This window comes from Hippoglossus hippoglossus, chromosome 20 (assembly GCF_009819705.1).
Source record: "Hippoglossus hippoglossus isolate fHipHip1 chromosome 20, fHipHip1.pri, whole genome shotgun sequence".
Lineage (NCBI taxonomy): Eukaryota > Metazoa > Chordata > Actinopteri > Pleuronectiformes > Pleuronectidae > Hippoglossus > Hippoglossus hippoglossus.
This window is the reverse complement of record NC_047170.1, coordinates 15,164,585-15,187,455: the sequence shown is the minus strand read 5'-3', so window position 1 is coordinate 15,187,455 and position 22,871 is coordinate 15,164,585. Positions and strand designations below refer to the sequence as shown.

The following is a 22,871-nucleotide window of genomic DNA, read 5'->3' as shown; positions in this document are numbered from 1 at the left end:
GGGACATATGATGGGACATCCACTAACATGGAGGAGGCAGGGTTTATGAACTGCAACCAGCTTCCAGGTTGTGATCAAGATGGTTTTGCTTCACTTTTGTGGAGCTGTCATGTCGTCCAACTTTATATGGTCTACGGTAGTGGCCAAAACACCATGATCGCCCCCTTGTGGCTGGCTGCAGTATAACTCCACCTCCTCCATGTCAGCAAATGGGACAGGACTAGCTAACATTTATCCTCCTTTCATTTGATGTGTCTTTTCTGCAACAGCCAACGCTGTGTAGTTGTCCTGGTGTCTGCGACAACTTTACAAAACAAGCTGTCTTACAGAAAAGATACATTTATACGATATAATAAACTTTTATATGATAAAACAGAAGTTAAAAAGTTTAATTCCATCTTTAACTCAGCGTTGAATAAATATGAAGTTGTGTTGTGTTGGGTTTCATCAGAAAAGACGACACAAAACTCGTCAAACAATTGTTTATTACTAATTATGGTACAAATCAATGTGACAGACTTGAAGCTTTTTTTAAGAAATACACAAAGTGCTGCTTAACTGACCAAACAGATATTGCTCTATAGATTAAGTACAGTTTTCAGTCTATAAAAAAAACTAAACAAAAACCAACCTCTGCAGGCTCCTCAGCTTTGGTTTCAAGTTCTCCAACTATTAACAAAAAACGTCAAACCAGGTTGTCGGTGTTTAGTAAAATTTCACAAAAAGTATCTCAAGGTGATTTGAACAAATCGTCGTAATCGGGTCGAGAGCGACAACGTCTCCGTCGTCTCCTCTTCCTCTACATGGGTTCTACAGATGTGTGAAAACTGAGGTGGGTGTCACAGCCAATCAGAAAAAAGAACGCGATACAACAATAAAAAAGAAACGAGCAGAGAGTCACATGTGGCTCAGGAAACCACTTCACCAAAAATAAAACAATCATGTGTCCCGTGGTAATAAATAAAAGGTGAACACTGACGACACGGAGCAGAATCACTGTCCTCAGACCTGCTGCTGCTTGTGTGGCGTCTGTTTGATTCTCACATGAACGGTACTGAGGTAAACCTTGGATGATGAGCTACTGTACATTTCTACTCTTCAATTCTTTTTTTTCTCTTTTCTTTATCTCGGATTTTAAAGATTGTCAACACCGTGAATCTATTTCTCTGTACAATGTGCATAACTATAGAGCTTTGGTCCAGCATTGAAAAGTCGAGCGAAGGCGTAACTCCTTTTCTGTGTCTGTTTGTTATACATCTTTTTTTTTTATTTTTGGTTTTGGTTACAGCTTTTTATTGTTAAGCCTCACAACTGATCCGCTGCCGCTTCCTCTTATATTCATCTGACGGGTGGTCGTCGTAATTCTGGGCCCAGGATTCTCCTGAAGAAGTTAATTCTTGTATCAAAATAAAAAAATCAAATCTGAGGATGTGAAAGTAGAAAGTGAGTCTTTACTGTTTCTGTGTGTGTGTGTGTGTGTGTGTGTGTGTGTGTGTGTGTGTGTGTGTGTGTGTGTTTCCAGGCAGGGACGATGAACACAGCCGTGCACAGGGGACTGAGGGACTGAGATAACCAATGTGACATGGAGGGACAGATATCAAGCAGACACATGATTCTGAATAAATTGCATCAAATTTCACCTCACTTCAAATTAAGTTCACTTGTTCTGAAAAGTGACACTTATTCTCAACATTCACCTCGTTTTTTTCTTTTCCTCCCATGGGAGTTTTTGTAAGAGCCAAATATTTATAGTGACAGTCTGTGTGTGTGTGTGTGTGTGTGTGTGTGTGTGTGTGTGTGTGTGTGTGTGTGGGGGGGGGGGGTTCCTTCCCCTGGATTATTGACATTTCTGACAAAGTAGAAAGCGAGTGAAATTAAAAGTGTCGCACTGCAGCGATGGAGAGTCGATTAAAATAGAAAAACACAATTTCTACCCGTGAAAATGAGCCACAGAAAATACATGAGATCTTCCAGATAATCTGCGAGAGATTAAGCTTTTTAAACACTTTGCTTCTCATGGAAAATTAATTCATACACATTTCCATTTAAAAACACTGATTGTAAATCTTAAACTCAACGGAGAGGAACTCAGAATGTAAAGAAAGAGAAAAACAACATTCATCTTTGTGAAAAGCAAAATTGAGTTGAAATAGATTTTGGAAAAAAAAGCTTCGACCACACGTTCAGGTCATTTTTGGGCGTAATTAAAGGGTTTGTTGTGTAAAAATATTTTCAGTGATATTAGTGAAATTCTTTTATTTTGGGACTTTCTGTGAATCTTCACGTGTTTTGAGTCGAAACATGCAGACGAAAATTTGCTTAAAAGAAAATGTTTCCAACTCTTTTTCTGTGTTTACCAAGATAACAAAAAAAGTACAGCAGACAGTTCAGCTCTTTGTTATGACAGTGTGGTTTTTCTTTTTACTTACACAATATAACAATTCAGAAAAAAAAAAAGGGGGACGGGGACGGGGGGGGGGGGGGGGGGGGGAGGAGTGAACATGTGGACAAATGAATAAAACGTTGAAAATCGTTCCCCAGTCCTTGAGCTGAATGTGTTCTTTGGCTTTCAGGCTTTGGCAACAGAATGACACGTTAGCTCAAAACAATAAAGCTGCAGTCGACTGCACAGACACCGAAACCCTCCTCCCCCTCCCTCCTCTTCATCACGTGACAGTCCTTAAATTTCATCCTTGGAAAACAATCGCGTGTGATCGTTAATAAATTCCTGTAAAAGTCGTACAAAGTTCCACTGAAAATATCTGCAGGTGAAACACAAATCGGAGGCAAAAACGACATTATTATGCAATTGTTCAACAGCAAAGGTAATTTTTTTTTCATCCCAAAAAAGAGAAACTTTATCGACGTGATTTCAATTTGAAGACAGCGTTTTTCTTTTTTCTTGTTTTTTTTTTCTTGTTTTAGATATTTACATACAAACAATGAAGGAAAAAGTAAGCGAGACAAAGATAGAATGTATTACTCAACCTCACACATATAGCTTAGATTTGCCAGTACAAATGTAAAAATTTAGAGCACATTTACATTACAAAATTATTCTTAGTACTCAGATGCAACAGACTTTGGTAAATAGTGTTTTGATTTGGTATGATCTCTTTATTAAATCCCTCCTGGTAGGAACCAAAATTTTGGGCGACAGTCTGGTCCGTAAAGGCCAGAATCTAAAACTCTTTGAAAACAGCACACCGTATGTTTTTTTTACATAATTCTCACATATTAATCTCTTTTTTCTTCTTTTTGGTTTCGCCAAGGTCATTTACACAACTGTGGTAATCACACTGACAACACATAGTTTTTGTTTGCAAACTCATCACTGTCCGGTCCAGGTGACTGGCAACATTTCTCAGTTCTCGTTCTCGAGAGTTCATCCACCTTTTCTTGTTTTTAAATGGCAGCCACATCTCCGCTCCAATTTTTTATTTTTTTTACCCCGGTGTCGGAGGGCCTCGCTCACTTCGGGAGCTCCTCTAGAGAATCGGTGAGAGGGTCCATTGGTGCAGCCTCGCCGAGTTCGGGCGATTTCAAACGCTTTATTGTGTTTTTCAACGCTTGTCTCTTGTTGCAGAACCAGACGCGCACAACCTCCCGATCATAGTTCAGCTTCTCGGCTATTTCCGTCATTTCCTGTCCGGAGGGGTGCGTGTTCTTCTCAAAGTGGCTGTTGAGGATCTCGAGCGCCTGCGGGGTGAAAGAGGTCCTCCGCTTGCGTTTTTTTGAAGGCTCGCTGCCGATAAACTCAGTCAGGTTCTGCATGCCGGATCTGTGGCGGGCTTCAGCCTCGGCCATCCAGCGCTCCAGAACGGGCTTAATCTTCTGGGCGCTTTTAGGGGTGATGTCCAACTTCTCAAACCTGGCAGGATATAAAAGGCCAGGGTTCAGTTTGCCTGTCAGACTGCTAGCTATAGTGTTCTCTTGGGCTTCCTGTGGTAGGAAAAAGTGGCTTCTCAGGATGGTGTGTCTGGGGAGAATTGAGAAAAAAGAATCTTACTTAGGTGCCCTGCCAGAACAAGGGATAAGCTGCCTGCCTTTTTTCTTCTCCTCAACCAGAATGCCACTGGGACTGAGACTAGCATCCAGGTTCACATCCGAGCCAAAACCCTTCTCTGTTCTCTACCTGGAGACACCTCCGCTGCAGCAGCTGGAGGTGGCGGCTGCCAGTGGTGAGTTAATTTTTCTGGAGGAGCCTGGGGTTCTCTGTCCCAAATTGGCAATAGTGGAGTAAGGAGATAGTGCCAATGGCTAAAGTCCGGTCCAGTCGAACCAAAAAAAAAAACATGCCAAACATCTAACTAAATACCGTAATTCCAAATGAAGCAAACAGAAAAAACAAGACAGGAATTACAGGATCTACTGTCAAATATTGAATTTCTTTCCCTCAGGTGATAAAAAAATAAAAAATAAAAAATAAAAAATGCACTAATGCATGCAGTTAAATATGGCACCATCTTTTATTTACAAAAAAAGAGCCTTGAATTATTGATCAAAATGTACATTTAATACATTTTTCAAACTTTCTTTCATCCTCTAACAACGTCTCATTTTATATTTAATAAGAATACATTTACACACTCTAATCCTGAAAGTTCCTGAGACTCCGCGGCTGCATCACATATAATTCTGACTTCACGAAAGCGTTTTAGCGACTCAAGGTACGAATGGAGAATGAAGCTTCTTCTGAAATAACACGACTCTTGTCAGGTGCTTCTGCCTCTGATATGAACTCAGGCTGTTTATGTGGATGAGACACGTGGACGTGGATGTTAGGATTTGAAAATAAGACAATTCTCAAACCTGTTATGTAAAAAAGAACCAGGATAGTTTTATGTCATGTAAAGCAAATGAAGCTTAGGTTTAATTTAAAGTTGATTCAAATAATACTTATGTTATTTGGGGATTTTGAGCATTATTTAAGCTGTGAGGCTGCATTGAATTATAGTTGTGTTTATGTTTTTACTCGCTGGTTGTGTTTGTCTTCTTGTCCAGATCCAATTAAACTGGATCGGTTTGTTTTTTAATGATTTGCCCAATGAGCACCACAACCTACAGTGTATGATGGGGCCTGTTGCAGCCATGTAAAGCACAAAGTGAATTATTAAACCAACTGCTCAGCATGTTTAGAGACGCTTAATTAGTTTATCACGGAGAAATCACTAGTAAAATATATTTTAAAAACATGATTCGTATATCAATTGGACCCTGACTATTTTTACAGCTGGCTGATATGAAAACCTTTACTTCACAGAGTAAACAAAGAAAAGATGTCGGTTTACATGTTTACATTTTACGAAAAAAGTTCTTGGTTGAAGTTCTATATATTAGATTGTATTCGTGTTTCTTTTTAATTCATAGTTATTTGTAATAAAGTCTATTTAACTGTAAGGGTTTGATAACGACATCTTAGGAACCACTGAATTGTTTAAAATATATATCGGCTGATAGATTTGTATCAGAAATATTTGACTCCCTAATATTGGTATCAGCATCACCCCCCCAAACAGATTTCTATCAACAGATATATAATGACATCAGTTGATGTTTAAGATCTGTTTTCCAGACCAGATTAAACCACTAAGTGGACGGCGCGTGTTCGTGGGACAGACAGCAGCGTGACGTGTGCGAATGCTTTTAGTGAAGTGAGTCCTGAGCGGACAGCGCTGATGGAGAGACAGCAGAGAGCTCTCCGAGGAACAAACAATGCACACAAGACATTTTTAATGGCGAGGTGAGCTGCTGCCAGATGCCCATGCATGCATGAACTTCCTCTGTTTCTACACCTCGTTGGTGCATTCCTGCTTGTCGACAGGCAGGGATTATTTATAACCCCCGTCCTCCCTCTAAACAGTGGAAAGAGGAGAGATTCATACTGCGGGGAATACATTAGTAAATATGAGGAGTCACCAGAGACAGGACATTTCATGGATCAACAGGAACTGCAGATACTAAAATGAGTTGAGAGCTGCTCAGCTGGGGTATGCACTCCCTCCTCTAGTGCTTCAGCACAAGGGAGAAATGGCTCTGAATGCACCTCCAGTCTTTTCTTAAAAGTACCTTCGGAGCCGTGCTCAGACGAGCTGCATGTTTAGAGCTGAGTTACAGTTTGCCCGAGGCTCCACAGCCATGAAGCAGAGTTTTAAACAGAGAACTACCTGAGAGGCACATCAGTGACCTAAAAGCTATGATCAGATTCACATTAACTCGTGATATTTTCATTTTAATATCAGAATTACCTCTGAATTATACACTGCACATGTCCCATCGTCTTTGAATCAGTCTTAAAATCTGTACACCAGTTTGCAATAAGTGTGACTTTGTCTTTTTAACAGTCAGATAATGATAAGTATATTTTACACACATCAGAGGAGTCATGTGTCTCGTGTGTTTACAATGTGATACTGGTGGGATTCTTTGATTCTGACTGAAATGTATTATGTGTAAATATTCTTTTAAATATGAAACTGAATACAATGAGATGAAGTAACTTGATTTTGAATATTTTACAGGATTAGTTTAAAAACATTCAGGTCTGTTTATTTCATCCTTTTCAAAAAGCATCAATTAATTTTCCAAACATATATTTAATACCCATATATGTTGAAATACATGTAAGTGCTCAAGTCACTTTGTCGCATTTACTTTTTCCTCTTGAATATTATTATTAGTTGCTAATTTTGGACTTTATTTAGTCAAAGGGGAATTTAAAAATTGAGAATTACAACCCAAACTTGTGATATAAGTAAATATAAGACTTTTACTTTACTTAGAGACCTTTTTAATCAGCTGTATATTCCTGTTCCTTCACTAAGTTCAAATTCTGGTAATGTTTATTTATGCTGAGTCAAATGTGTCGTTTTAAAGATTAAACTAATGAGGACGGTAATCTGAGAGTTTGCACTGAATTCTAAGCAGTGAGACTCATTAAGGTGAGTAAATAAGGTTTTCTATCTTAAATCATTTAATTAAAATGATAAATTGGACGATCTTCTTTAATTCTAATCAAGGTAACTTCGGAATGTTTCTGAATTCAAATCAGGGGAAACAAGACGAACTCGAGCGAGCGGAGGACAGAGCGGCACATCATTGGTTTGATGATGCCCTCATGTAATGCCTGTGCCTGTTTAGATAAACTAATAAAGTGCCTGGAAACATACTGAGCAATGAAAGGAGACAAGATGGAAGCATCTGTCAGTGTCTGTTCTCTGTCTGGGTTCAGAGCCGGAGCCCCTGAGCTACTGTGACGTCCCGCTTCTCTTCAAACGTCATGTCTGTGTTGATGTTAACTAAACTAAAGCATGTGAAGTTTGCCCCTCTACTTAAAACATCAGGATGTCATGTCCAATGTTACACAAACAAAAAAAAATCGTCTTAACTGCATGAATAACAGCCCACAGAGTGTTTATTTTTTGAAGCTAATGGCTTTTAATGTATATTATAAATATTTGAATTATGCCCGGCTGTAAATATTTCATGTGTGATTTTAAGAGTTTAAACATTAGTCGGAGGCGGCCGGGCCTCGAACAACCCGGTTTCACATTTTATCGGCCGTTTGATGTTGATGTGATGAAATTTTTAAAAGTGCGTGGCAGCACCGTGTCAGATAAACAGCACAGGTCATCAGTGAAGAGCATTAAACATTAAAATTAAATTTCATTTTGGAAAATGGAGGTGAATGCTTGATGCAAAAACAGGCTACGATTGTGTTGTTTACGACAAAGAACTGTTGTTAAAATGTGTAATTTAATTTGAAATTTTGAAAAAATATATAACATTTATTAATTCTACAGTGAATTTTACACCTAAAACCGTTTCGTATGAGTGATTTGCTTTTTAGTTCTCTTAAAAAATTAATATTCGGACATGATGTGGCCCAATTATTCTGCCTTGAAAGGGAAATGTAGCTCATTTGGTGTCTCTGTGCAGTATGTTAGTGGAGTGGAACGACGGGGGGGATGAAACACTGATTGTCTGATTGTCTCATGAATATATAAAGCACCATTTATGACTAAACTGTCCTCGTGGCAGCAGTAAAACATGGCAATCTTATTAACAGATCATCACCGTCAAGCTCCCTCATGTTCAGGCGCAGTGAGAGGCGAGGGGCCTTAGTAATTATTAAATGCTTTAAGTGCTTCGTGTAATACTTGTGTATGTATTTTGCATAAGTAACACAAGGCTGTCATGTCAGCGGGTGAGAGGACGCACGGTAAGTAAAGACATAAGAGCTTTCGTTTGTCAGGGTGGTGATAGTCAATTATGTATTTTAATATCTTAATAATGTCTGTTAAAACATGGGATGAAAAATAGATGGCAGCTGTGAGCACCCGACGACTCACTGAGGTTACACAACTGCATCCGCCTCCACTTGACACAACCGGGATATTTAGAGATAATGAGCTGTTTATTTTTTTCCACTCTTTGTTTGGACATTACCTGCAGATGGCGGACTGACTGTACGCCGGCCCCTCGGCGGCGCTGAGCGCCTGGCCCACCTGGGTCTGTGTCAGGCCCAGCGACAGCCGGCGGATCTTGAATGCTTTGGCGAATTCACGAATCTCCTCCAGGTTGACCCCGTCCACCTCGCTGGGGGCGGTCTGTGGGTCTACGACACAACAGACACAACTCATTTTATTAGACCTCTGCCCCTTCGTCGCTCTCCTCATTCTCCAGAGTGAATGGAGAAAACATTCCTACATATCACGATCGCCTGTAAACAAGCTTCAAAAAATATAGTCCTGGTCCTGGGTCAGAACTTATTATTTGTCTTTGTGCTGTAAACTATATGTATCTGAGAGATGTTTTTGAAGACTGAATATATCTGCGGTATGAATGCAAGTATTTCATGGCTCTGACTTGCCAATGTGGATCTTTACTGGCACACAAAAGCATATGGACAAAACCACATGACACCCGGCTTGTTGATTCAATAGAGAAGTAGATCTGGAGCACATAGATACTGTAGTGTCATAGTTTTCTGTATGAATGCCCATATATTCTGCAGCCAGCTCTCAGATACAAACATTAAAGAAAGTATAAAGACATTATTTCATCCGTCTGACCCTCGGTGAAGACGGTTCAGGTTTTCAAACGAGCCGCGAGCCTCATACAAAAAAGGATACCCGGCTCCAGTCTCCCTCAAACACTTTTCTATACAAAGACATGCTGTTTGTGAATCTCCGCATTTGAGCAGATCTGAAAAACTTCACGGAGGCATTTTGAAGAATTTCCCTGCTAATAAAAAGTGATTTCACATTGTACATCAATGTCAGGTGCCCTGGCATCCTGCTTACTAAAGCAAAGTTTGTGCCTCTGAATTATTCATCTTGGTCATTATCAATGAATTATTAAAGGAATCCTCCAAGCGTATTTAAGCAAAAATCTATGGAGCTGCCATCTCGTTGTGCCTCATAAGTGACGTGTAGCGTATGCGGCGTGCTCCAGACGTGTGAACACTCGGAAGACGAGGGACGAGAGGCTCCGAGCCGCCTGAAATGGGAGGGATGAGCACTCACAGCTTCGGGTCCCATCATCTCCACATTGATGAGCATCTCTTCATCATTCCCAGCGGAGGCTATTTACTTAGTGGTTGGAAAGACTAATGGTCGTCTGGTGCAGCAGATCTCAACTGGCGTAGCCTCTGGATCCATATTTTCCTTCAGACATTAAGTCACAACCCAAATATGATTTAAGGTTTAAACCTCCTCTAATTTATTTTGCAGTAATGAATGGTGGAGTGAAGCTCCCGCAGAACAAACAGAACAGTGCGTAACTGGTTTTAAAGGCCGAATTTAAAAACACTGAAACTGGACAGAATCATTTAACTGGCTTCAAAAAAGGCTGCTTTTCTTAACAGACACAATAAGATAATAATCACAAAAGAATTATACCGAGATAAACACACTTTCTTTTAAATTAAAGGAAATGAGGAAAATAATGTTCCCCTTATCAATAAGCAGGATAAACTCATGCTTTTATGTGTCAGCACTTAGTGACACACTGCAGTGAAAGTAAAAGTTTTTGTCTCTTTTTAAACTAAAAAAAGTATTTACTCTCCTTTTTGTTTAAATAACCATAATGCACCGGAGCTTGAATACCTGATGAAATAATTCTAAAAGTGAGAAATTTGAAATAGGAGGGTGCTGACTTTTTTTACAAAGATGGTGTTTATCAGGGGAAAAGCATAAATTCATTTTTAAAACCACCTTTTGTATGGTAGACCTAGTAGCTATACTATATTTATCTTTCAACTCTTAAACTTTTATATTTGATGTAACAACACTTTGTGAAATTGGGGTCACTAGTATAAAAATTATCACCTGAATTCGCAGCTGCTTTATAGTCAGTTTCAGCTCCGGCCCATAGGTTTAGTGTTCTGGTTCTGATCACATAGTGTTTCAGACAGAAAACTCTAAAAACCTATTGTTCACTATGGCCTCATGCACCAAACAGCAGAGTCAGAGACTAGCTGGTGAACATAGAGGAACATTTAGCAGCTACGGAGTCAGTTATTTCCCAGAGGAGCTGGTGGAGACCAAACACGGAGCTAAAAGAGACTGAATAATGGGTTTATGTTCATCAGTTGGCCAGATACATGATTCCAAATTCAATGTAAAAGGTGATGATTTATCAGTGTTGTGTTTAGAACTCGTTTCTGCACCACAAAAATGGACGAAAGAGAAAAGGTTAAGATCTGATAAAAAAAAGTCAGACCACGGATGTGATGTGACTGCATTCACGATGTGTTCCACATGCATTTACATTGATGTATTTTCCTTATCCAGATCACATTCCACCAGGTGAAAATGGCTAAAGTTGCTGTTGAGCAAAGTATTTTAAGCTCTGTTTAATTCCCATCCAGCTGATTCTCAGAACAGATTCTGGAGAACAACATGCATTCTAAGTTGACTCAAGATAAAAGTAAACATAATCAACCTGGGTACAAAATATTGATGATATTTTTCTTTATTAGGGATGTGTACTGAAACCAAGTATTAAACTGGCCCCTGGGCTCAATTCTTAAAGTCTGAAGTATCGATAAGCTCGGTCCTGGAGAAATAAAAGACATTTCTGATTTATTGTTGATGCATGAAAGTTATCTCGTTTATTTCACCAACTCTGTCTCTGATTAAGACGTTCATCTACAGTATGATGTGTTTTTGTCTCTCCGAGCCTGTGTGGGAGCGGAGGGGAAGCTGATCTCTCTCTCACACACACACACACACACACACACACACACACACACACACACACACACACACACACACACACACACACACACACACACACACACACACACACACACACACACACACACACACACACGCTGAACAAACACGCTGAACTGACAGTGAACGGTGCAACTAGTACAACAAAATTTTTTGCTTGTGAGGCCGAAACACAAACAATATGTCAATAAAAACTCCAGTTAGTACTTCATCTCTCATTTCACACGGTGTGTTACTACACCAGCAGCCTGGAGGCCACGCACAGGGTGGACTAAATTATATGAACATGGGTTAGTGATTAAAAATAACCATTAGTCAGCTGATTGTTACGGGTTTTTATAAATTCAATCTGAACGGGTCAGAGCATCACCTGAGATGTTCAGATATTCACAGTTTCAAATCAATCAGAGCAGCAGATTAAGACTATAAATGAATTTGCAGTTTTATACTTGCAGAATGGTAATTTATATAAAGTACATATGAGAAAATAAAGCAAACTTAATTCTGTTCTCAATTTGTTTGTCTTTTTTATCTATTACAAATAGAAAGAAGCGGCTACAGTACAGGATCAATAAGCAGTAAGAGTAGTTGTACAGATTTAAAATCCGTTTCTGGCACTTTGTTTGTGGCCAGTGAATCTAATAACATTTTAGCATCTCCACTCTGCAGGCGACTGATTCTGTCATGGGATTTTTCTTTGCATTTATTTGCCCTAAGTGACATTGAGAGAAAGTGATGTGGCTCATACTCAGCATAAAGCATTAATCCTATTTACCACTGAACTGAGCCGCTGTGATTTTTTGCAGACTCAAAAACGGGTTATGGGATATTTTCCGAGCTGCAAGTAAACACAAACTAAACACAATGTCTACAACAAGTTGATCAATGGCGACTTGTTTTTTTTATTAAATTCGGTGGGACTGTAGCTGCCTTTGAAATGAGTTTACATGGAGTTTAGCGGAATCGACTCTGACAAATGAAATTTATCTGAATAAAGCAGAGTTTTTAAAGGCAGTAGCTGCATGCTGACAGGCTGTGGCCCAGTGATTTATATGTCTCTGCCAAAGGCCCAAGCTTTGGGAGAATGAAACTTATGTTCATTATACATAACACACGCCACTTTGGATCGTCTAATAAACCAAAGAAATGACAGTCAGGAAAAATAAAACAATCACAGGAGGCGGGGATCAGTCACAAGCTGTCCGCACCGAGAGTAATGCAGCTGCACCCTGTTGGATCTCTGGTCAGTGTCAGTGAAGGAATGATTCACCCGGACAGATTTTTTACTCTCGAGAAACACTGGTGGTTTCTAGGAACCCAAGCTTTGGTTTTATTTGCTCTGAGATTTTTGCTGCCATCCTAATATCATGAGGGGAAATAAATGTTTTCTAAATTAGGTGTCCTGAGCCTTTAATACATATAATATGTCATATAGCATCAACAGTAGGGACATGGTTCTTTATTTCATGTATTTGAAGGCATGTTGTGTTTTTGTGAGCTCTGCCGGACACTTACTGCTGACTAGCTGCCCCACGCTGAGAGCCGAGGAAGAGGAGGAGGTGGAGGAGGAGGAAGAGGCCTGGTGGAGAGGACTCTGTCTGTGGGGCATGTGGAGCAGGTTGGGCTGAGACGATACAGGGCCGGTCTGACTCTGCTGAGCCTGAGGCAGCTGGACACACGCAAACACAAACACACACACAAAGAGCTGAAGAAACATATCGACATCGTGTTGTATAGAACAATATCCATTATTCCCTCTGCACATCATCATAACAACCATCATTTGTGGTCATCATGTCATTATGGTGATTAGGCCACAATATTAAATCTAATAAACCAATCACCAGCTATTAAATTAGCCACTTACGAGCTGAATATAATCAGATTTATCTTGTACCTGATGAAGAATAAATGTCAATTACTGCCCGTGGTATTTAGACTGACAGAGCAGAATATAGTGTCAATAGTGTGCTCAATAGACTAACACAGTGGGTTACGATTGGAGAAAGTAGACGCTGGCTCAGCTCAAGTACTCTACTGCCTCTATGAGCCTCCTAATCGCTTTCTGTGGCTCCAACAAAAGAGGAGCAGCTCGGGACAATTAGAGTCATCTGTCTCGTCATCAGACCCGGGAGGATGCTGATAATGGCAGCCTGGGTGTGAAATAGAAAACATGTGGACACAGCAAGTCCCCGCATCAAACATAATTCATGATCCGCCAGCTACGTGCTCTGATGGCGAGGAAACAATGTATTTTCATGTTTTATGCACATTTGAATTGCTTTTACAAGATCAAGATGGTGCGTCTTCACATTTAAAGCTGTCTCTGCCATAAGCTGGGCCCGGATTCCTCCTCTCCTTTTTCTGCTATTAATTATTTTCTCCGTGGCATGTGTTTGTTTGGATGGTGGGGGGTGTCAACAACGATGCACACACTGTCAGGACTGTTGACAGGCCTCGGAGAATCATCTAGCTTCACTGGAAATATTCTAGACTGCCGGCTCTGACAACCGCAAATTATGCCTGTGGAACGATGTGTACACGCGGGCTTTGAAGTGGAGACAAAAGCATAAACATTATTACAAATGCATTAATTCATTCAAGAGTATGATCCGGAGATTCTGGGGAGCCACAATTAAGTGTCCATCTGCCGAGAGTTCATCCATTCGCCACTGTACGCGCCTTCAATGTGAACTTTTACCCTGTAATTCTGCGCTGACATCGTCATTATCAAGTCAATAACATTTTCATGGTGTGAATCCACACTCGAGCGTCGTATAGATCTTCAAAGTGGGAGGAGAAGATGTTTTTGAGTTTCTACACTTACAGTACGAGCTGGTACTGTGAGTGTTAAGACTGAAACAACCTTTAAAATCACAACAAAATACTTGTGGTTCAGGTCAGGGAGGACGAATCATGAGGCTGGAGAGTTTGATTGAGGAAGGAGGTGAAGAACAGAGGCAGGAGTGTTTGGGCTTAAAGGGGTGGAGGGGTGTGATGAAAAGTGTGGTTTTGTTTTTCCTTTTTGGGGGGGGCGGGGGGGCATAGCAGTCACCCTGAGACTGAGTGTGAGATGTTGGCTGACAAGTGCCTTCTATCACACACACACACACACACACACAAGCCAAAACTTTCCAAGTGGAATGATGCAAATGAGCATTATGGGTGTCGAAGCGAGAGAAATATGGGGTGTTTAGCGTAAACACACCTGACTGACAGAGCTGGAATATTTTATGAATAAACTGAACTAGTCTGACTTCACTGTGTGTTTCTCATTCAACAGTTTATAAACCGGCTCTTCATCGTTGTTGCAGCAGCAGTTTTAGTGCATAATAATGTGTTTTACGTCTTCCTTCACACCGTGTGTGTGCGTGTGTGTGTGTGTGTGTGTGTGTGTGCGTGTGTGTGTGTGAGCATCGGCGTAGACGTTACCTGCTGTCCAGGCTTGATTGGTGACAGTGTGATTCCCTGGGTGTTGATGACAGGCAGAATCTGATTGCCGATCACCGTGGCGATGATCTGGCCTTGAGCGTTGGTCAGAAGCTGAGGTGTAATTGGCTGTACCTGCAGTGCCGGGTTGCCACCCCCTGATTGGCTGGAGGGCCCTGCAGAGTTGGGCATCAGTGGGATTGTTCCAATTATCTACAAAGGGGGTAGAGAAGAGATGAAATCAGCTGGGCGGTTTTAAAAAAGAGGAAGAAGCAGAGAGGGTAAACGCTACTGGAGGTATCAGTCTTAATGATCTCTGCCGCTGAGAGGTTTTTCTTTTTCCTTCTGGCTTCTGGATGTGACCGGAAACAAAGCGTGAGCTGGTCACTTGCCGAGTAATGAGGCTAATCAGAGCACTCTGCTTTTGAATCGGTCTGGAGTGTGGTTTGGAGAGAAAACATGCACAAGTGTTCACTGATCATCTGTCACCGAGGTGGTTTTACAGGCAAGAGAGCAAGAGAAGCCAAAGCAGACTGCTGGGAGCACACTGCAAAGGTCAGCGCTGAATACCTGTGTGTGTGATGGTGCACACCACTGACTGTATGATCCATCACCAGGCCAAGCCAGGGATGAGTGTGTGTGTGTGTGTGTGTGTGTGTGTGTGTGTGTGTGTGTGTGTGTGTGTGTGTGTGTGTGTGTGTGTGTGTGTGTGTGTGTGTGTGTGTGTGTGTGTGTGTGTGTTTGTGCTTGAGTGTCTTTGTCTGTCTCTGGTAAGAAGGACTGTGGCTGCTGAGACACAGAGTCCCCCATTTCACCCTCTCTCACACACACAGGCCTGGAGAGAACAAAAAGAAAGAGCGAGTAAAAAAAAAGACAATAAGAGGGAGAAAAGAGGTGCATCAGAGAGTAAGACAGGACCCTGTGTTTCGAATTCAACTCTCAGGGTCCCAGGGGTACTTCACCCCTCCTCCACCCCCAGTTCTCTCCCCTCTGTCGCTGTAATCAGGAAGAGCAGATCAAAGGGGGCGGCAGAGTGTCACTGCAGCGTTTTAGCTCTCAGGGCTGCCAGAGTGTGGCCAAGAGTGGCGCTTTGGGGGGGACTTTGCGCCTCTTCACCATGATGAAGGTTAATGTCATCTGGGGACTGGTTCTGGGCAGCTCCTGAGCAGCCGTTACTTCTGCCCCCCCGCTGGCAGAGCTCCTCCACCGAGCCTCATTACTCCAGAGAGCGGCTCAACACAGATGAGACGCCCATCATTCTAAATTCTGTTATTTGGCAACACGGGCAGAAAGATGCGTCTGTTAAAAGTGATTTTTTTTTTATTAAAGTTTACATTTCATTCCGAAGCCAAAGCAACACCACGCCACAAGCAGCTTTCACGCAGCGTTAGCTGAGCCTCTTCTGGCTCTGCAGTCTCTATCTCCACCACTTATGTGTCTCAGTGCGTGGTCCACCTCCCCCTCTCCCCCCGTCTCTTTGACATAATAGGGAGGGATCAGTGAGAGAAAGGTGGGCCGACAATCTGTAATTCATCCCTGCCACGGCTCATTTGCTTACGTTGCTTCGCATTAGGGAAGAGATAATTTATCTCTCTCTCTGCGCTCGCTTTACAAATTCCCTGTAATGCTCTCCTGCCACTTAACATATTTTATTGCCCTGCCTGACGCTCGTGTCTCCGGAGTCCCACTGATCCCGCTTTGCATGCCGCAGTGGCAGGGAACTTGTTCCGCTCAATTATTCATCATCATTGGACTAAGTGGTTGTTCTATAAGCATAATAAAAGAGCAGGCAACTGACAGCTTAGCTCTCGTCCCGGGCCCACTAAGCAATGCTTCTCCATCTCAGGCAGATGTTTCATGGCAGTGTCACAGAGCTCTTCTTCTGGGAGGGAAGAGTTCCCAGTGTAGTCAACTGTCTGAGTGTTAACTTATAGACAGATGGGAAGACTTTGTTGTACAATCACCGAATGGGAAGTTTTGAATTCACCGATGCTGAGGTGTGGGGAGCAGAGGCCTCATTCATTAAAAAAATGTTCTTGAGTTTTTATTTCAACATAATTGGATGTTGGGTGCGATGGAGCATCACTTTTCAGTAATGCCCCGAATGTGTCTGCAGCGTTGAGTGTCGAACAGGACAAAGTACACACTCTTAGCTCGGCTTATTTAGTCTGTGATCAGATATTTCCACGTCTTATTCGGGAAATATGGTTTAAACTTTAGGTCTTTGCACACAAAGTGCTTTTTTAATCCATCACCGAATTAAAATCACATCAAATTAAAGTTACACACAGAAGCATTTTTTTAATTCTAATTGTTCCAAACCGGTTCTGAAAAGTTTAATGACGGACAAAAGTTTCACATTCCCTGTGTAAACGTGATTGACACAACATAAGGACGTATGTATTTTGAAGCTCGCATTCATTTTCGTTATATAAAATAAATGGTTAAAACATGTTCACATTCCCAAAAACTAAATAAAACAAACTATATTAGATATACTAATAGGCTGTGTGTTTTATACAGTATGTCAATGTTTAATAAATAGAAATGTGTGTTTCTTATTGTGCACTTTTATCATGCAGCCCTCTCATAAATAGTGGGCCTACGGGACCTTGTCTCATTCACGGCTAAGTTCCTCTTCTCAGTCAACTTTTCAGCTTCCTCTCTTTTATTTGGCTTCCTGTGTCTGCTTCCCGATCCAGTTCGTATGGCAAGTGAGTAACGTGCTTCTCTCCACCCAGCAGAACTCATTAAGATTACGCTGCTCTTGTTTCCGCAGAAATGTCATCTCATCTCTCCAGCCAGGGCAATCTGTGTCTTTAGCCATGGTCGCCAGGCAATATCTCTGCCCGGTTTCTCTCCCTCCACTGTTCATGCGGTGAATTGAGACCCGAGAGGGGAAAACGTTTGGAATGGTTTGGAGTTGTTTCAACAACACACAAGTCCAAAGGATTCAGCTGAGAGCAGACTCATAATAATGGTGCTTATACAGATCATGACTAGTATTTTCTATCGAACTTTTAATTTCTGAAATATAGAAGAAAGAAATACAGTAGATTGGCGCAACAATGACAAGTTCATCTACAGCTGCCCTAATTATGGATTAATCACCTAAATATCTTAATAAACCAAAAATATCAAACAATAGCTGGTTGCCACAAATAGGAGAATTTGCTGCTTTCCTGTTTTTTTGTTATAAATATAAATATAACATCTGTTTTTTTTAGTGTTAGTCGGACTAAACAAGCAACCGGGGAACTTGTAAGGCATTGACAGTTTAATTGATAATAAAATAATCAATTGCTGCAGCCTTACAGTAGATTTACAACTACAAGGTCAATAGCCGTTTACACTGTGGTTGCACTTGATCTAAGGGCTGGAAGCTCCCATCAATACACAGGCCACGCTTGTGTTGTGGCTCAGCTTCACCTCCTTTACAGGCTAACTTGCTGTGCGGGTTAACGGTGCATATGTCCCTTACCTGTTGTTCTCTGTATTAGTTCCAGCACTGTTTACCCAGGGGGGCTCAAGGCCTATACTAAAGGCTGGGAATGCTGGGAGTAAAAAGAGGATGGATGGCACACTGGGAGGAGGAGGAGGAGGAGGAGGAGGAGGGGGGGTTTTCACACATAAAGGGACGCAGAATTTGTACTGAATAGAAGATGTTCACAAAAATGCCTCAGATTCATCAAGGAAAAAAAATATAAAGAGTGAGACTGACTTAAAAATATTCTGGCTTTTATCCACAGCCTTAATCACTGTTGTAGAGGCAGCGAGGATAAAAGAGCCTCATTGATTCTCCTTGGAGAATAAAAGGGCCAACATAATTAAGGTTTAAAAACACATTGAACTCCAAACGTCCATCAAATCTGGCACTTTTCAAGGTCCCCGGAGCTCTTGCTTATGAAAAGGTCTTCAGACAATGTAGAGGAGGTCAAAAGACATTATAACATGTTTTAAATTCAAGGAAAGGTAACTTTTTCCTCAGAGAAGCTCAGGAAGGCTAAAGATTGTTCTGTAAATTCCAACTGAAGACTAGCCTAAATGAATAAAAACGTTTTTTTTGACAAATATGAACCTAACATTGAAAAAAGCTGCTGCTCTGCCTCGCGTTTCTCAGCTTCTCTGTGCTGACAAAAGTTCCCAGAGCACATTTGCTGGACCTCCAGCCTTGTTTGAGGTACGTATTAGCCTGTATAATCTCCTGTGTGTTTGGGGGAGGGGGGGGGCAGGACCCTCTGATAGGGTAGTGCATGTTTCAGAGTCCTCCGTCTGAATAATGCTGTGGAATAATGAGGTGGGGAGCAAAGGCTGTAGCCCAGGGCTTTGACCGTGTCTGTGACCTGATTATGTCAGGGAGTGTCAGCCGCCAAGACACTACAAAAGCACAGAGCAGCCCATCAAGTCCATATCCACAGTGATCTGTCCCCAGTGCTCCAGGCACCTTGTGAGCCAGGGAAGTCCATACTGTCTCATTAGCGACGTTTAGCATCAAGTGCTCACACGCGGACAACACTTTGCTGTAAACACCGAAGCATGGTCACACTGGTGGTATTGTAATCTAACTCCGGTGGGTTACGTGTCACGTGGGAAATTCCAAATCAACTGTTTTTGCATGTGTATTTAAAAATAACACCCCCTGCTTCAGTTTCTCTGTATCTTTGTTAACCTCACGCTTTGAGGACTGAGCAAGTGAAGATGAACGAGGGTTAAAGTAAATAACACTAGTGGCATAAAAGGGCACACTGTCCATACAATTTTCCTTTAATATGTGCGGTGTGCACCTGCGATAAGATGATTCATTAGATAGGGCCTCACAATGACAAGCATCATCGTTCAAGCCTCTGGCTACTGATGGAACAATTCTGCAGCCACCCTGTAAATATGACAAGGTCAGCGTTTTACTGCGTCAGGCGCATGCGGATAAGAGAACGAGGAGCTTTGTTTATTCCCAAAAAGCTTAATATATGGTAGGGTGGCCACTAAGACTATAGACAAACAGCTTCAAGACAACACAGAGAGCCAACACTGGAAATCTATGAGGAAAGATCAGAAATACTATACACACTTTTAATGTAGAGCTGCACATTCAAACAAGATCGATGGTCCAGAAGCATATTTTACAGAGCATTTACCAGAGTAACTGCTTTGTTTCCTGTATTGTTCCATTAGCTGGATCTTTTATTTACATCTAGTATCAAGCGTTCACGGCTCACCTGTCCTTGTGCGTTGGTGACCAGCTGCCCGGTTGCTCCTTGCAGGTTTGACAGGGCGTTGCCAAACACCTGAGAACCAGCGATTGAACCCATGGCTGCTGCTGCTGCTGCTGCTACCGCCGCCTGGCTGGCCAGAGGATTCAGCTGGAGAGGGGGAAATAAAATCATTCATCAAAACTGCATCTGCTTAACTGTGTAATGCTTATTCCTAAAAAAAACCTGGTTACATTGAAGGGGGGGATTCACACGTGTATTCTTTGTTACCAAGGTCACAATAGGCTAAACGCTGTGAGGTCTGTATATACCAGTCGTGAGGGCTACGCAGTCCATCATAGAGTTCCCGGAGGTCTGTGCTGCTGAACCCAGTGGGAGGATCTAGGGTAGGGAGGAGCAGTGAGAACGGGTGGGTGGCTGTGAATAAGTGGCCATTTTACCACTCTAAGTGCTTCCTCTGGCCCACGGGGCTCCCCACGGGCCGAGCTGAGCCTCTCCACCCGCAGCAATGGCCCAACAACATCCCGCTCTCACAATAGAGCTCGGCAGCGTGGCCATGCATCACTGTATCGTCAACTGCTTCAATACGCTTCGACTAAGAAATCCTCCTGCGTCATAATGCACTAGCACACTGTTACTTTTGAAGGAGAGGAGGGTTAAATGACCATCTTTACCCCCGCTGTAATGGACTCATCTGGTCTGGCCTGTGGTTGTGAAGAGAGGCTCCTTGCATCGGGGAGAGGCTGTAGAGCCCTGCCACATCGCCAAGATTACCCATATAAATCAAGCTAACCACTTATTAGGGGCCTGAAAATGCACTGCTGATTTGGTTGTAGTGCAGCAGAGCAAAGTCTTATTAGGTTGAGTAAGTAGATCAAAGACCAAGAAGAGATAGGAGACCTCCCAATTACTCAACAGAATAGAGAAATAATAGAAACACTGCTAAGAAGCAGGCGGCCTGCTCCCTGCTGTTAATGCTGGTCGGCTTCAAACAAGGCTACTGAAATTAAAAGTAAGAGTTTGTATAAAAGACTTAGAATAAGTGTCATTTCATAGACAGTTTATGTTCTATACGATGAGCTGCGAGAGAAATTCTTTTCCGGAAAACATAAACTTTTGTACGCTTCCTGTGCTCTGCGGGGAATTCAGCATTGTTGCCGTTCATCTTTTATCCCGGCCCACCACCATATATTATTACACTTTCTGAAATCAAATGATGAAAAAATGCCACCGAGCAATCAATACTTTTTCATTGACAGTAAAGGTTAAGCACATTAAGAATGACACTGCATTTGTCTTATGAAATCATATTTCATGTTGGTGGCCTCAAATTGGCCGTGATTGATATTGCCTCCCCCTCGTCTGAAAGTCATCCAGGTTTTCCTCGATAATCGAGGGATCGTCTTTTATGGGTCCGGCGCTCGTCCCTTTGAAAATCTTCACATCGCAAATGTTAAAAAGAGCCGGAGCCTGATTCTGACTTTACATGCAAAGGTAGCCTGTTTGTGCTTTGGGATGATGCAATGTTGTTTTGGGTTTTCATGCTCCAAAGTGGAAAATGTGATGGCCAAAAATATAACCTGAAACATTTATCGTATAGTAATATTTGTTACCTGATTGTTTACAATACAAAAATGTCCTTTTTACACATCGTGTCATAGTTCATGATTGAACAACATTTCTGTTGTTAACCATTGGACACCATTTTCTCTGAAAATAATGTGACACCAATATTCTAAATGTGATTCTGCAAACCGTTGCCATATTGTGATATGTCGTGATTCCATCAAATATAATTTACAATACAGGGACATATTTTCAACCCTATTACCAAGCCTTAGTATCTTTGCCAAGTGAGTTATGTTTTTGTTTTGTATGTCTGTTTTTTAGCAGCATTACACAAAAACTACTGGGCAGATTACAACGAAACTTTGGCGGACGGATGTTTTTCCATCTCTGGATCTAATGAATATAAACGTGGTTTTGTTTTCTGAGTGCCATTTCAGTTTTTATTACACTTATTTTCTTCAACAGCCCAAAAATAAACACAGAGAAACAATCATTTCTGATTTCTGAAAGGCAACGGAACATAAAAACTGCAACATTTCCGACAATACAATAACATTTTTCTTAAAATATGCTTTAAACTGTTATTGGTGTTATTATTAAATATATGAAACACATAGCAGAGCATTCCTGAAGAGATTGTTATGGTGAGCAGTTAATTCCCCCCCCTTCATTTGTGACTGGAGTAATGGACCAGCTGCTCAAAGAGGTCTGAACCCTTTTGGTGAAAACACAGTATTATTTTTTTGCGGTGATAGTGAAAGGGGACTAAACGAAAAGCCAACAAGGCCAGTTAAACAGAGGCTACAGATCAACACATAGATAATGGGATCTCACCCAGAGTCTCCCTGAAAATCTGCTGTGCTCGGTGTCATTGTGCGAGTGATAGGTTGCTGGAAAAGCTCTCAGATTGATTTGAAATATTATCATTGTGTTTCATTTAATGACAGCCCTTTCACATGCTATGTGATTCTGGTAAATCTAGGTGAAAAAGAGAGCAGGCTTTATTGCTGCATCTGCTGGCACTGGGTAATATGGATAGCAGTTGGATCGAGAGCCGGGAATAAGGAGAGGTGAGGCTGTGTTCAACACCTAAACAGGTGATTTTCCGCCACGGTGACTCCTCTCACCACCTCGGCGGGAGGCAAAATGACAGACCTGGCCTAGCATTTGTACTGATTGCATGTGTTGGGGGAGATAAACAGTGATCTTCCAGTTTGTGGACCCTGCATGTTAACCATTGTGTTTCAGCCTTTTCATCCGCTATGAAAAGGGCATTACGAGTATTTTCAGTGGCATAAAGCACTTTGGTCGTCCACACAAGCATTGAAGAGATTACACAAATTCTAAACTAAACTGAAGTATCCCGAAGCCTCCGTCGTATCGTTTGAAATCATCTTGTCACCTTTAAGTCACCACTACTGCT

General features: G+C 41.7%; 1 protein-coding gene across 4 annotated transcripts in view; it reads right to left on the bottom strand.

Moving 5' to 3' along the window:
* Positions 1-1,102: 1,102 nt before the first annotated feature.
* Positions 1,103-22,871, bottom strand: part of pou6f2 (POU class 6 homeobox 2) — a 71,597-nt gene continuing 49,828 nt past the window's right edge. For all 4 annotated transcript variants that reach the window (XM_034572860.1, XM_034572861.1, XM_034572862.1 and 1 more), the window contains 5 exons: positions 19,886-20,029; positions 14,673-14,882; positions 12,756-12,909; positions 8,449-8,617; positions 1,103-3,979 (listed from right to left, as the gene is read on the bottom strand). In XM_034572860.1, coding sequence (XP_034428751.1) covers positions 3,472-3,979; positions 8,449-8,617; positions 12,756-12,909; positions 14,673-14,882; positions 19,886-20,029 — 1,185 coding nt within the window. In that variant the 3' untranslated portion in view covers positions 1,103-3,471. The remainder of the gene's footprint in view (positions 3,980-8,448; positions 8,618-12,755; positions 12,910-14,672; positions 14,883-19,885; positions 20,030-22,871) is intronic.